Below are 16647 nucleotides of genomic sequence, written 5' to 3'. Positions count from 1 at the left end.
AAAACATAGATCAAGCTAGATGCATTATTTTTTTAGTACACAGCAAAAAAAGTAGCAAGTACAGTCAAAGATCAGACAAATGAATTGAGCACCCTGAAAGTACAAGTATTTAAAAATCCGAAGATACTGATCAATCAATCTGACACTTAACATCATAGTCATCATCTCAATTGCCAAATAATAAGTGCTTACCAGTTTTGCCATCATTCTTGATGGCGGTGCGTTGGCCTGTCAAGTTATCCCAGCCATCCAAGCGCAGCTTCTGGTATTCTAGCTTGACCTGGGCAAGGCTCTCTTCCACATTAATGGGGGACTGCTTAGCATTGCTGCACGACGGAAACTTCTTGGCCCAGTTGTTTTGGTTTAATGTTCCTGGAGGGCACATCATAGAGGCGGTCAGCAATAAATCATTGATATCAATATATAAAGCAAAAAAAAATTAACAAAATAAGTTATAGCTCTCCCACTGAAAAAGCAATATGATTTTTTTTTCTCACAAAATATAAACTAAAAACTTTTCACTTGTAACTTTTTCAATTTTAGATCACAAAGGATTTTTTATCAAATGGTTTGACACCTGATTACATCTCATTACTATATTCATTGAAAGATGTCCTGGTAATTTGATTTTTTAATGTTTTTTTAACTGTTAAAGCTGTTATTCATGTTGTATTGTCTGGTGTTCTATGTGGTTTGTTTAAATAAAATGTGTCTAAAGAATAAAGGAGCAGAATCAACTCAACCAGGTCAGAGTAGAATCTGTGTCAGGGCGGATGTTGTGTAGCAAGTCAATGGAATAAACCCAGTCATTAGCGACTTGGACCAGATCCAGTTCAAGCAAACTAGCATCATGCACGCAGGAGTATCCACCATGGACAAATGGACAACATGTCTGCTTTCACAGGAAGTCTATTTACAGAACAACTTTAAGGCAACACATTACCGTGAAATGAAGCTGCTATATGTACATAGTATGTAAATACATATGTATAAATATTGTCAAGAGTGCAATGATACATTAGTCGCAAACCATCTTCACATTCTGATTTTGCCATGATTCATTTGAAATTGATAGTAGTTTGTAAAAAAAAAAATGTAACAGCCTCAGTTTAAGATGCCTACAGATTACTGAGTTCTGCCAACCTAGATGCAGGCACAGAATTGATCTCATAACTGGTTTATTGGAGGTGGGTGGGACATCTGTCATACACACAGAATCAAAGCAATAACTTTTATAGGTTCACATTTGAATCTTAAAATAGGTCAGTTTTGGGCTTTATCATATACAAGGTGCTAGAGGTATTTGCAAAAATGTTTCTTTAACATCTATTGGTATATGAGGGTTATCTAATGAATAAATGAATCCCATTTCTTATGAGGCTCCTTTAAGTTTGAATCTAGTATACTTGAAAAGAATAGTTTCCGAGCTTGTCAGGACAAATAAAACAATTCAACAATGGGAGATGAAAACATCCTCAATAAAAAGTTCTGAATAATATCATCATAATTTGCTTTTTCTTTTAGCAAGGAGAAATTTGTGGAAAATGCTCAAGGATCATTTTAAAGGACCAAAACCAAGGCTAATAGAGTAAAATTCATTACAGTTGCCCCTCACATAGACCAGAAATACGTGGATAGGTTTAACAGGCGTCACATAAAGCTGACAAAAGTGACAATATGGTCGTAAATTCTAAGCTGGGGTCAAACAGTTGAAGAAATGGCAGGACTCACGAGAAACTGGAACTTTAAAGATCAGGGACCTGCCTTGACTTGAAATGACGTGAAGTAGAAGGATTGACACAGTTCATTAATCCCTAGAGTTAGAATTGGTTACACATGTTGACCTAAAGACTAAATTGTCTGGAATTAACTCCCTTCATATTAACACATTACACAAAAAAAATGTTAAGGTTTTACATAGGGTGCAGAGTAATTTCACTAACATAATTTTTAAGGAAAAGAACAGGGCTAGTGTAGAAACAGACAAGAACAGCAGACAATCTAACAAGAGCAAACAAATTCACAGGGTTTAAGTAGACAAATATGGGTTGACGAGACACACACTTGGATGACACGAGAGGGCGTGACCAGGAGTGAAGCCAGGGGCGGGGAAACAACAGGTGAACTCAATGAATAATCACAAGGACAGGCCACACATGGCATAAAGCCAAGACTACAAATGCAAACTAAAGCCCCAAAAGCCAACACCGAACAAAAACACCCTACTTAAAAACTCTAGGCAGGTTTTACAACAATTATGCTCCTTAATTCTTTAAGGTAGTTTAACATACTCTTCACACCTTGATTAGGTGGACCAACAGTTGCAATTTGACAAAACCTAGAAATGTTCTATCACGGATTTGTAAAGAATGGAAAAGGGTAGAATCAAAGTTTTTTTCCGTAGGAAAGAAGAAAGTCTATGCTGGCTTGTTGGTAATTTGTACATTTGGTGTATATTTATTCAAAGAATACTGTATTTTCTGGGTCAAAGTGAGTGGTATTATTGTTTTTCCATTGACTGACTTACCGGCATATGACCAGTCGATGTCCTCAGTGAACTTGCGCTGATTCCTGTAAGTGTAACTTCCAACTGGAAGATAAAATATGGAAAACATAACCTTAGAGGGCATCTTAAAATGACATTTAAATCACATCACATTACATTGAAAATCGTATGACTGACAGAAAGTGTGAAAACCAAGAAAAAAATGGTATAAAAATTAGAAACAATAGCATAGAATACTACATTAAAAACTAATAAATAAATAAATACTAATAGTAAAAGTGTTTATTTGGTCTAGAACAAAATTGCTTGTTTGGTCTTATTGGTAGTATTTAGAATAAAACCTCCATGTTGGCAGGGGGATTACAATCCACACAAAAAAAAATATTGCAATGCTGTCCTCTCACTTGATGAAGCAAATAACCATTTTCAGAAGAAGTATAAGCAACATTCATCACCAATCCAGCAAGGCATACCTGTCAATTAGTGTAATGGTGTGACATTAGTAAAAAAAAATACTTGGTTGTTTTCTTTGACTCTATTAATGGGAAGGAACTCCAAGGACAACATTGATGCACGGACATAAACATTTTTAAATCAATCCTGTTAAGCTGCCCCCAGTTTGAGTCTGCAGGAAATTAGGAGATGATGCCTCCTGCTGCGCCCATCTTTGGGATGATAGTGCTGTAATCCAGGATTACATCTTTGACAGTCTGCACACAGATACTGCCCTCTTAGTGACCTACTGTACATATGGATTCATAAAGGAAGAGGTGACTAGGTGTTGTACGTGCAGCTTGCCATCCATCCATCGCTTAGAACACGTGTCGAAGTGGCGGCCCGGGGGCCAAATCTGGCCCGCCGCATAATTTTGTGTGGCCCAGGAAAGTAAATCATGAGTGCCAACTTTCTGTTTTAGGATCAAATTAAAATGAAGAGTATAGATGTATATTGAATTTCCTGATTTTTCCCCTTTTAAATCAATAATTGTAATTTTTTAATCCATTTTTTCTGTGTTTTTAGTTCAAAAATCATTTTGTAAAATCTAAAAATATATATAAAAAAATAAAATAAACATTGTTTTAGATCTATGACAAAACTGAAAATTTGGGGCTTTTAATCCAGTTCTTTTAATCCATTCATTAAAAAAAATCTAAATATTATATCTAAAATGGTCCGGCCCACGTGAAATCAAGTTGACGTTAAAGCAGCCCGCGAACCAACCCAAGTCTGACAACCTTGGCTTAGAACGATGAGGAGCACTCTTGTAAACCCTCCTCTAGTCGATAAAAATTGTTGCTACACTACATCAAACAAAATATAAGCTACAAAATGGTCCAATAAAACAGAATCTAACGCTAATGTCATCTACCTGGTCAATTGTACGGAACTGAGCCTAGAACCCAGTATCAAAAATCTGGTTAGTTTTTTTAAGAACATCTGTTTCTTAATTAAAGGATCAGATTTCAAAAATTCTTATCATATTGTTTAAAAGAACAATACATTTTCTTACTGTTCTTATCGATTAAAGTCTGTCGGAATATTGCAGCAGGTCTTGGTGTGGCAATAGTTTAAAACCAATGCGAAAAACAATGCTTCTTTAGGGGAATAATATTATTGTGAAATCAGCAAGTGGACTCTTTTCTTCCTTGGGTGCAATTTCCAGGTGCCTGAGTGTTATGTTTATCTGGACAACACCTTGTGAATGTCTAGCCATCGTTGAGCTCAGGAAGAAGGTTCTGTGATACAGGTACAGTACTTTTGGTCAAAGATAGTATTATTTCACAGGATTAAAATTAGAGATCAAGTGGTTATGCCTGCTTGCCTCAAAGTTCTGACCCTTGTAAGGATAAGCGGTTCAGAAAATAAATAAAATAAACAAAAATGTCTGTCATTTAATTCATCAAACATGCAAAGCCAGAATTTTCCTTTCAAAACAAAGTGATCAAGCACCAAATGAAACCAAGTTGAGGTCATAACGCGCCACTGGGCGCTTTCCCATGATGCATTGGGTGAGCATACAGCGAGAAGGATTAAGACCCCACAGAAAAAAAGCAATAAAAGAAACAATAATGGCGACAGGAAGCCACCACGCTTTGTTGGCGTCATTCATGCCACCATTCATTACTCGCCGATTGTTTGCATGGCAACAAGCGAGTACAACTTGTGTAATGTGAATGCAAGGCGACAAGTTAGCGATTGTTTGTTCACCATGGTTTTATTCAAAAGTTGTCGGGAATATGTAAAATCTAATATTTTGAAGTTGTCTTTTTCCTGACAGTGATAGCATCTATTATATAATAGGAAAACATACTGTCATTTTTGTAGTACATTTTTCCTTCCTCACAATATACAGCCAATTTCATCTTCAGTTCAATAAAAGAATTTCGCACCAAAGAGGCGAATCAATTTGACAATGTAAATGCTGTTTTCCAACCCTGCTAAGACAGCAAATAGTTGTTTCTGTGCAAACCAAACCACAACACAATTTCTTTTAAGGTTCACAAATCCACAGAATGACAAATGACTTCAAGGTCATAAAGTATGCTAACCAAAACAAATTTGAAATGATGTCACCTTTGCATCAAAAGTGAGGGGATTAACTGAATGACACATAATGATATTTGTCATAGTTATTCATTCATATTCTCAGGTACCATGCCACGATTAGTCAAATGTAACATCACAGTTGCCCTGCTGTAGCAGATAATACCATCAAAACCATCATGAAGACCCAACATAACCACCATGTTTGTATTAGATTGTCTTGACTTGAATCTGGTCCACTTGAAATTTAGTGAAGGTTATATTAAATTATCTAAATTTACCACAAAAACATGTTGCTGATTCAAAATGTGAAGTTTCAGATTGGAGACTTATCATTTCCTTACTAGAATCATTTAGCACTGAGTCAAGGGTGTCAGACGGGTTGTTTTTTCGGGCTGCGTTAACGTCAACTCAATTTCATGCGGGCCGGATCATTTTAGATATAATATTTAGATTTTTTTTATAAATGGATTAAAAGAACTGGATTAAAAACCCTGAATATTCAGTTTTTATAGATCTAAAACAATGTTTATTTTAGCTTTTTAATATATTTTTAGATTTTACAAAATGATTTTTGAACTAAAAACACAGAAAAAATGGATTAAAAAATTACAATTATTGATTTAAAAGGGGGAAAAAATCAGGAAATTTAATATACATCTATACTCTTCATTTTAATTTGATCCTAAAACAGAAAGTCGGCACTCATGATTTACAAAATGATGCGGCGGGCCAGATTTGGCCCCCTGGCCGCCTCTTTGACACATGTGCACTAAGTGGTCTCTTGAATGAGCAAATGGCCCTATAAAAGATGAGAACTCTCAGGTTTGCACTCCTCTATTTAGATTAACATGGTAAACAATGTAGGCCAGCGCCACACTGACAAAACACTGACTCTTTTATTTGATTATGATTGTGAGTTGCTGTCCAGGGGAAACTTTGAGTTGTAGTATCAAGCTGTCTGCTTCCTCTCCATCTTTGAGGGACAAAATGTTACAGCTGTTCTTCTCCCACGTTTAGTCTCCATTTAGTAGAGTAGAGGTCGGAATACGTTCCATGTGCGAGTTTCAAATTCAGTCTCATCTGTTAACTTTTAAGGCATTAAATCAATCTTTGTATTTTTGACTGTGTAATTACATTTTTTAATAAAATGCAAGTGTTTATTTAACAGGATGTATTGAGGCTTGGCATATGATTGACTGAGACTGTAGTCACTACTATTTTTTCTTACCCTTTTGTATTGTGTTTAAAGTAAATTAGAACACCTATATTGCTATTATATACAAACAAACCTAAATAAATCGCTTAATACACTTACTAGAAGGATATTATGGACCTTGTTACATGGAAACTGAAAGTGCTTGCTCTGGAGGTGTCAGTACAATACACTGAGTGCTATTAGTTAGTCAGTAAATTTGTATTATGATCATGCTCATAAATCAAAACACTCAAAAGCACAATTTGCCTGATGGAAATAATTTGAAATGACAAAAAATGCCATACATTTTAATGAAGTGGTACTATTCTTCACTATTGTAACCACAATAACATATTTAAAAAAAAGAGAAAGATATGAATTAATGTTTGATTTTTTTAAATACTAAATTCAATGCAGATTGTGCTGCTCCTTTTGGTGTATGTGCATTAGCAACTTTGAGTTCAAATAATGCACAACTTGTCAAACTGTAATAATGTGCAATATGTCTTCATGTGATCATTGTGATGCTAACACTACTCCATGTTTGTTATTCATGAGTCCAGTATTGGCACTTCCCATTTTACGTTACAAGTAATCAAATTCAATACTAATACAAAATTATTTATTTCATGTTTAAGTTTAGAGAAACTTCAGATAGGAGTGGCAATAAAAAGTTTGGATTTTTTAAAACTATAGTTCAGGACGATGAGTCACAACAAAGTACTAATACATTTTACAAAAAAAAAAAAATAAACAAGTTTAGAGCAAATACATGGGCCAAACCTTTTATTGTATCTTGAAATATACTTAAATGAGGTCATTTGTTTATAGTATCATGGTCTCATAATGATACAAGACTATTCATGTTGTGGTTTGGCTTTCAAGACCCCTCGCCAAGCTGACAACATTAGGATGGCTGGGGTGTCTAAGGGGATGTGCTCTGGGGACTGGGATAATCCTCTTATTCAGCGAGCGACGGCAGGGGGAATGGGGGGCTACGGGACCTCGGCGGGCCGGCTGCACTCACACAGTCATGGTCACCGGGCCAGACTCGGTGGAATCCATCGGACTCATTCACTCTTGTTCCAACCAGTGTGTGTACCCACCAAACCCCTTCAAATCCCCCCCAAACACCATTGGTTCTGGTCAAAAGAAAGTGGATTTACTCGACTTAACCCCCACACATATTGCCACCACTAATGTCATGTAAAACCACAAATCATTGAATGTGGCCATTTTGATCACATGGAAGAACCGAGAGGAAAATACTCAGTCAGTGGCTTGGTCTCTAGCATGAAATACTTAACATGGAGCTTGACATGTTTCATCATGTCATGCCATTTCCTTAGGGCAGAAATGAATCATCTTTGTTGACAAAAATTTGACAGTTATACAAAAGGGAACAGAGGCAGGAAAAATGTAGCTCGACAAAAGTAGCAATAGAAATGATCATTTCCATCACTGATTATACAAATTGTTCTTTTAGTCTGTCTGGAGAAATGCTGCTTGATATAACATCTTGGAATCATGTAAAGATAAAGGTTTCATAGAATAACAAGAAGTAGCTACTGACCAGAATAAAAGGAATATTAAAACTTACCTAATGAACTGAATAAATGTGTAATTTACATCAATCACAAACGATCACATGAAATGACTTTTGCTTCCAAAAATATGTGTAGCTACCATATTGCATAATAAACCAATGATTAAACGATTAAACAAAAAGGAAGTCACTACAGCAGGATGAAATTATATCTTGAAGATTGGAATTTCAGAACCAACAACAACATTTTTGTCTGTTTTCTTGACGAGGGTTCAAAAGACTATTGGGGAAATTGTGACTCATCCATGGGCCAGATTTTAGCGCATAAAGTCTACAAAAAAAACGTCTCTGCCACAGTAACTCAAGACTCACTTGCAACTTGACATTGAGTCCTTGGTCCTTACTCCCACGTCTGACATGAACACACATCAGTACATGCTAACATACAAACACTGCTGGCATATAATAGGTTCCTGCTTTAGCAGATCAATACTTCACCTGTAAACAATTCTGACTAGATCAGTTTGCAACATCTCCCGGAGCCAAAACCGGTCCACCATGCAAACATGCGCTTGCCCGTGATTCACCGCTGCTGCTTTTATACACAGAGCGAGACCTCCGACGGCAAATCAAAGCGACTCATCGCGTGGCTGCTAGGCATTCAAAAGTCTACTCCAAGAGTGTAAAAATCCAGCGCCGCCGTAAAGCTGCCACACATCGATCAAACACCCTCGTTTCTTCACTATAAATGGACATGAACAAGCCCAGTACTGCAGCCACCCTAAAAGGAGGCCCTGAGGTAGATTTCACCAGGAATTTCTTTTTTCAACAGGAAAAAAGAACAAGAGGGATCAACACACTCTTGGTAAAGTTTGTGGAAGTCAGTCATCTTCATTGAACAAATATACAGTAGCTACTGTATGCATGTCCGGTTGAAGTCAAATTCAGTCATTTAAAGTGTTCGAATGTTTACATTTTCTCAGCATATAGTTGCTGTGTTTCAATGTTTATTTAAGAACATTAATTTAAATATCACCCAACTAAACAAAAAAGGTAACCACAAGTCACTGTATTAAATTGCAGTGAATTAAAGATTTTCTATCTTGAGTGCTATGGTATACTAGACTAATTTTCAAAAATATAAAATACTTTACCATGCCGTTGCAGACTGAGCGAAACACTCAAAAACATGCTGTGTTCTCCTTCAGAATTGGATTTTGGTTCAGATTGTTCATACTTGCACGAATGAGTTAGCAGAGGAAACATGCAAACCATAATTTGATCAACCAAGTGTCGGTCGTATGATTGACAGTCGCGGCTGCGGAGAGGGTAAGCATTTTTTTCCACTTCATTTTCTAATTCATTCAAATTGTCATGGCTATTAACAATAGTTTTTACTTTCGCCCAATCCAAAAATCTATTCATTTTTACTTCAAATTTCCATCACCTGGACAATTTACAGTGAATGGTGGAACTCTGCATCCTGCAATATTTACCAGAAAATGTTCGGCCAACTCTGTGTGACCTCAAGCTGAAGCGCACTTGAAGCATCACAATCTTGTTTTACTGTGCATATGTTAGCATTTTAACAGCGGATGGCTTCAATTTCAAGCTATCTGGATAGTTTATCGTGTGACCCGAGTGTTTATGTTGTCAAGAAGAACTTGAGGACTTGAGCGGTTGCTCCATGTGAACGAGACCCAAACAAATAAGGGTAGCATTTCTACCTGCTGACATGGCCGCTGTCCCTTACCGGAACACTCACAATGTTAACAAGTGAGATGTTTACATTTCAACGAGGAAAAACCATGACAAGCTGCACTGAAAACATCTTGTGTACACTGTCAAAAAAGAAATAGGTTTGAAAGACTTCGTTCATTCATTCATTTTCCATATCGCTTATCCTCACAGGGTTTGCAGGGGGTGCTGGAGGCTATCCCAGGTGGGGGACACCCTGAATTGGTAGCCAACCAATCGCAGGCCACAAAGAGATGGACAACCATCCACGCTCACACTTATACGTACGTAGGGGCCTTGTAGAGTGTTCATTAAGCCTATGCTGCATGTTTTTGGGGTGCGGGAGGAAACCGCAGTGCCCGGGGAAAACCCACACAAGCCCGGGGAGAACATGCAAACTCCACACAGGAAGGTCCGGACCTGGGATTGAGCCCTTGATCTCAGAACTATGAAGTCAATGAGCAAACCACTTCCCCACCAGGCCACCATCAAACACTGAAAATGGGTGTCAATTAACAATTAACAATTACTGTCCATCACACACAACCCTGTAACAAATAAAATTGAGGAGAAAAATCCTGAGAATTGTTTTTATTGTATTAGTTACAATTTTCAATTCATTGTTTTTATTTATCTATTTTTTACTCCGCTGTTCAATTGTTCAACTTGCAGCTTTTCTTTTTCGTTACTTGTTTCTGGCTGCAGCAGTCCCACTCATTAACACGCCATCATTAAGTTAGGGTGCCTTGGGGAATCACGACTATTTAAAGGCACGACCTAATTCAAATGAACACTGGCGGAGCAAATTATGGATCTGCCACTTTGTCCTTTATCTAACCTTGACACGCTTGTGTTCCCTCACCAAGTGAGCCCACTGATAGAGGTAAAATTTGAACGATGATCTAAGATAACTTCTCCCAAGCTATAGATCATTACTTATTCATTCATGTTCAACACCGCTTGTTCTTGTCAAAGTTTCAGGGTGCTGGAGCCTATCCCAGCTCCTCCCAAACTGGTCGCCAGTCAGTCGTAGCTCTATATCATTATGCAGTATAAAACGCTTTTCCATGTACTTTCTTGGGGGGAAAATATTTACTTGCGATAAAAAATAATTTGTGTGGTATAATATTCTGAAACACAGTCAACCCAGTATGTGCAGGGCCAAGTGCCCATTCCAAGAAATTTAAAAAAAAAACCGTCAGCAAATAATTTTTTATACATGGCACAAAAAAGAGGAGGGCAAGCGAGGTTCAAATTACATTTCGCATGGTTAAACTGAGTTTCAGATAAATTAGAACCAGATTTTAACTTGAGTATAGATCTGTTTGAGATTGTGTTTTAACATGTTTGGATCAAGTTTAGGTTGAATTTAGATTTAGAGGTTCACATGGACACACTAACTTCTTCACTGTAGATAAGTTTTAGATTGCATTTTAATAAATCATTTTTTGATTTCATGTATACCACATTTTACAATATTCATTCATTTTCCGTACGGCTTATCCTTACATGGGTCACGGCGTGTGCTGGAGCCCATCCCAACGCTAGTTTAGAAAATATAGACAAAGTTACAAATAACCAGGTTTACTGCTTGGCACATATAAAAGATTTTTTTTAAGTATTTGGACTGTGTTTCAAAAAAAAATCATATTCATGATGATTTATTTTATTTATTATTTTTAAGCCTATTTAATTTCCTTTCCATGGAACATGCTTTTTTTTAAAGAAAGTACTCCACATTTTCTTCTTCACCAAATCATTTCCCATCTGAAAATACTAAACGTTTTCCACATGTGGGAGTAATCAGTGTGACCGACTAGTGCCAGATGCACGTATCACTTTGTACCCACTGGAAATTTGATTGCTGCAATTAAGTTTAAGCATTTACTGTTTTTACAGGAAGTCACTTTCACTGACATCTAATTTCCCATCATGCTTTGCGAGACATCAAATGACCTTCCACAATGGCGGAAGACTCCAAATGGTCCCAAGTAAAATTAAATAACTCAAACCACTTTTTCAGGCAAACTCTGGCCTTGATACTACTGTCAGTATCAAAATGTGGAGCTAATCCTTTTTTTTCTAGGGGTCTTTAGTGATACATATATGAAATGGAGAAAAATTAATGACAATTTGAGTTGAAGTCATGTCAAGATACCGTATTTTCACGACTATAAGGCGCACCGCATTATAAGGCACACCCTCAATGAATGACACATTTTAATTTTTTTTCCATATATAAAGCACACTGGATTATAAGGCGCCCTCTATTTTGGAGAAAATTTAAGACTTTTAAGTGCGCCTTATAGTCGTGAAAATACGGTACTCGAAAAAGAACAGACTGCTGTACTGACAGGTTGTAAGCAAGTTGAAAGATCAATGGCATGGTCGCCAGTCAATGTTGGAGGACACATTAGGACTTCCTAACATGCCAAATTATTTTTGTTCAACTGCTGTTGTTATCCCTCCTTCTGCTTTAAAAACGTTGTGACCCCGACGTCGTCATCATTGAACGCTCACCACAGGTTTACGCTTCTTTTTTTTCACACCCACAGCAGCTTAAGCTCCTTCTGGGGGTCGCTTACAAAAGGAGGGGATCCGCATAAGAGGATCAGAGGGACGGTTCGAGTGTAAAATGTTGCATCAGGTCCCGAACCTTTTGTGTGGCCTTGCATCTGCCTCAAGCGCCTCCACTTGCCGCACAGCCTTTCTTTTTTCCATACCCCCTTTTTTTGCCCTGGGAGTCGTTCAATTCAGCCTTTAGAGCATCACAGGCCCCTCGTATTGAGGAGCGACCACTCACTCAAGAGGAAGAAAAGTGGATGACAACTCCAATGACTCTCCACCAGCTTCTCAATGGGGGTTCTACTTGTTCTCTGTGGCAATGAGGCACCCCTACGCATCCCACGCGACCTCAACTCACCTCACCCTACCTTCGAACGCACACGTTCGAAAACCATTTTTATCCTGGGGAGAGATATTTCGAGGTAGCTGCCCCATTATCATAGCATTAATTGAGCAGAACTAACATGGAGAAAGTGGAATTCCATTGGAATTTAAATGTTGCCCTTTTTCAAGGGAGAAAAGTTAACAGTGACATATCATCCCCAAAAAAGCAATAAAGACGATGTATTTTGTAAGAATAGATGTGATTTACTATAGATAGTCACATCATGGTGTTTAAGTCAACTATTCATAAATTATATTTTAAAAACTACTTATAAAAATATGTTTGTGACTGGATTAAGGAGTTTAGTTTGTTCAAAGGCAACACTAAAAAGCATACTTTCTTCATCTATGAATTTGAATGGAAATGCTATTAATTGATTCCAGCCTCCCACCCAACAAAAAAATGCACCGTATTTTTCAGACTATAAATCAGTTGCACTAGTCAAATAATGCACAATGAAAAGAAAAGTCGCACTGGAGTAAGTCTTGGGCGTAGTTTTTTTTTTAAATTTATCAGATACAGGCAACAAACATTACATGCTAAATTAATAGGAAAATAGAGAACAACACACAAAATAGGCAACAGGAGTTTTTTAATTTTTTATAACTAGACCTTTTGGTAGTAAGAGGGAAAAATATCAAAGGCATACAAGTCACACTTGGGTATAAATCGCAGGCTTAGCCAAACTATGAAAAAAGTGTGAGTTATAGTCCTGAAAATACGGTAATGTGTTTATAAAAGAAACCAGAACTGGCATACAATATATAAACACATGTATTTTTATTTCTGTTTGATGTGATGTTTTCCATATTTTCGTCATTTACATTAGTTAGGGTTACAATTTTATTTCAAATCGCTAAATTCCAGAAAATTAAAAGAGGCCTTGAAGTGGTTGAAGGATAACTAAGTCAATGATTTTGAATGGTCATCTCAAGGCCTTTACAATTCCATTTAAACTGGACAGAACTGAATAGCAATTTAACTTATTGTGAGACATTTCCAGAATAAGATAATGCATTTTAAAGATCATGGAATCAAATACTAATAAAATATTTTATTTTCTGACAAATGACGAACTGCATGAAAAATTATTTGTTCACCTCTGTAATCACTTTTTGCAAAGTTTTTTTGCTCTTGTGGGGGGACTTTTGAGAATCCTTCAGCCTACCCCCCACCCTTAACCCGACATTAATTATAGTATCTACTCAGGATTTGGAGGGCGAGAAAGGTGGCAGGCTGCCAGGAGTACACCAGCAAAGACAAGATGCTAGGCCAACCAAAAAGCTCTCAACAGCTCTCACCGCTCACTGGGGGGACAAATGAGGATTAAAAACATGAAGGGGGTAAGCACGGGGGTGGGGAGGGGAATTTCCAAGTTGGGAAAATGTGGGACATCCCGATAGAGAAAGGAAAGAAAACGAGAGTTTAAGAGGAACTGCAAGAAAAGAACCACAAGAGAATAAATGACGAAGGACTCAAAGGTTTCTGCTCACAAACATTTGCTTTGAAAAGACATTGCTGTGAGGATAAATGTGATTCTTCTTAATTTTGTCCAGTAGCACCAACAACACTCAAAATTGTCCTTACTACTAGTATGAGCGAGAATGGTTCATCTCCTTGTGCCCTGTGATTAGCTGGGAACTAATTCAGGGTGTCCCCTGCCTAGCTCCCAAAATTGGCTGGGATAGGATCCAGTGCCCCCGTGACCCTTATGAGGATAAGCGCTTTTCTTCTTGCAGTGATTTGAAGGACTGTTTGATATACAGCAAGCTCATATTTGTAAGGTCTGCTGTAGTGGGTATACTGTATGTATGTTGTCAAAATGTTGCGATGATATATTAATTATATTATTTGGGTATAGGGAACCCACTCATATTCCTATTGATTCCGCTTAAGCCTTGGTATATTCAACTTGTCTTTTACAGTACACCCCACAGGGCGGAGTATCAAATGAGAAAACATTTAGCGAACCATTTCATCTCATTTCATTTTCTGAACTGCTTTATCCTCACCAGGGTCGCGGGGGATCTGGAGCCTATCCCAACTGACTCCAGGCCATAGGCGGCAGACAATTTCAAAATATTATCAAGTACAAAGACATGGAAAGATAATTCAGCCAACACACCCACATACACACACACAAACAGAGCATGTACATCCAACTTATGTCTCAACTGTCATGGTTGCATATTAATAAACTAATGATCATTTTGCCATCAAAATACTTTTTCATTTCCTCATTTGTTCAGCAGATTTTATAATTACTTTAGCGTTGCTTTCTGCTGAAGAAGTGAAAAGATATATAAACGGAAGCTGCTAGTCAGAAATAGATGTGATTGTTAACATAGATGAATACATTCGATGCGTGTCAAGGTCTGTAACCAAATGAGCTCCTCCACCTCCTCCCAATTCTGCAAGCGCCAACACGTGAATTTTTTTCTCCTTGTGACGGCGTCTACAGGACAAATGGCGGGTTCGTCATGCTTAAATGCTTAAATGACCCCCACACTCACTGGTGCACCCCCACCCGTGAAACTCACCCTTGTCTTTTCTCTAAGCCCCCCCCCAAAGCACACTCAGTCTGCTACTGTTACTAAACAAATCTCCACTGTGACAGCATCATTCAGGTCTGACGAGACGGTGGCGGGATGGACGGCGGGACAAACACATGGTGGGATGGTAAGGACGATCAGGACAGACGGTGGGGCAGAGTGTAGGAAAGACAATTGGACTGCCTGATGAATTGACTAAGGCGAATAACTTTATGGACGGGGAAAAGGACAGCAGAGCAGTGGTTGTACAGTTCATGGGACAAACAGTGGTTCTGTAAATGTTGGAATGGACTAAAGATACTGGAATGGTCACCTAAATAAACAGGACATATAGTGGGAACAAAAACAGGAGTGAAAATAGGCTGTACACCAGGGGTGTCAGACTCGGGTTGGTTCGCGGGCCACTTTAACGTCAACTCGATTTCACGTGGGCCAGACCATTCTAGATATAAGACTTAGATATTTTTTTTAATAAATGGATTAAAAGAACTGGATTAAAAGCCCTGAATAATCCGTTTTTTATAGATCTAAAACAATGTGTATTTTAGCTTTTTTTAAATATTACAAAATGATTTTTGGACTAAAAACCGAAAAAAATGATTAACAAATTACAATTATTGATTTAAAAGGGGGAAAATCAGGAAATTTGATATACATCTATACTCTTCATTTTGATTTGATCCTAAAACAGAAAGTCGGAACTCATGATTTACTTTCCTGGGCCACACAAAATGATGCGGCGGGCCATATTTGGCCCTCGGGCCGCCACTTTGACACGTGCTGTACACTGAAGGGTAAGAATGAAGGGACAGATTATGATATAACCAATAGGATGGATGGCAGCACCGATAGTGGGAGGCTCGTCAGGACCGACACCATGAAGTTAGGTTGAACCACAAACTGGACGCACACCTTTATTTCTTCCTCTTATGCTTTGTCGCAGTTAGCAACCAATGCCATTGAACAACCAATCGTCCATTTTGCAATTCGTTACACACACCACAAATTACACAAAACACAAACACTTGGACAGATAGCGTATTTGGGGGTTTTTTGGTGCGCGCGTGTGTGTGTTTTGGTGAGAAACCTCTTCGTGTGGTTTTTTGTCTGTACTGTTGTATTTCCTCCAATTTCCCGAATACGGGATGAAATAAAGTTCTAATCTAATTAAAGCACCACAAAGAGAACAGCATAATCGCTATTACAAATTGGAGAAAATGATAATTTAGTAAAATTCCCAACGGATAACAGCTATGCACCAGTTTAGATTTAGAAAAGACCAGTTTCTGACTGTGCACAACAAAATTCAAACAGAAAAATATTGTGCCACTGATTAAGTTAATCGGACTAGCAAATGTTTTTGTTATTTTTGAATTGCAATAAAAAATGTCTGAAATTTCAGTTTTATTTTCATTGGAGAATGATTAATTAATCGTCCAATGCATTTTTTTTTTAAAGTATTCCTCCTTTCTTCATTATCTTTTATTATATACATACACATAGTATAACTGTATGCTACTGGTTGTTCACGAATATTTTCAAAATGTTAAATCTGGCATTAGAGGGTTTAGGAATATGAGTGGGGAATGATGAATTACTCTGAATGAGGTCTCG

At 37.6% G+C, this 16647-nt stretch overlaps 1 protein-coding gene across 5 annotated transcripts in view; it reads right to left on the bottom strand.

The window, feature by feature from the left end:
- Positions 1–16647, bottom strand: part of LOC144070920 (receptor-type tyrosine-protein phosphatase zeta-like) — a 65776-nt gene that overhangs the window by 43144 nt on the left and 5985 nt on the right. For all 5 annotated transcript variants that reach the window (XM_077595469.1, XM_077595470.1, XM_077595472.1 and 2 more), the window contains exons 2-3: positions 2528–2590; positions 193–372 (exon numbers count right to left, since the gene is read on the bottom strand). In XM_077595469.1, the coding sequence (XP_077451595.1) occupies positions 193–372; positions 2528–2590 (243 nt within the window). The remainder of the gene's footprint in view (positions 1–192; positions 373–2527; positions 2591–16647) is intronic.

Source organism: Stigmatopora argus, chromosome 3 (genome assembly GCF_051989625.1).
Source record: "Stigmatopora argus isolate UIUO_Sarg chromosome 3, RoL_Sarg_1.0, whole genome shotgun sequence".
NCBI classification, from domain to species: Eukaryota; Metazoa; Chordata; class Actinopteri; order Syngnathiformes; family Syngnathidae; genus Stigmatopora; species Stigmatopora argus.
The sequence above is the reverse complement of the archived record's forward strand: the minus strand, read 5'-3'. Positions and strand labels throughout refer to the sequence as shown.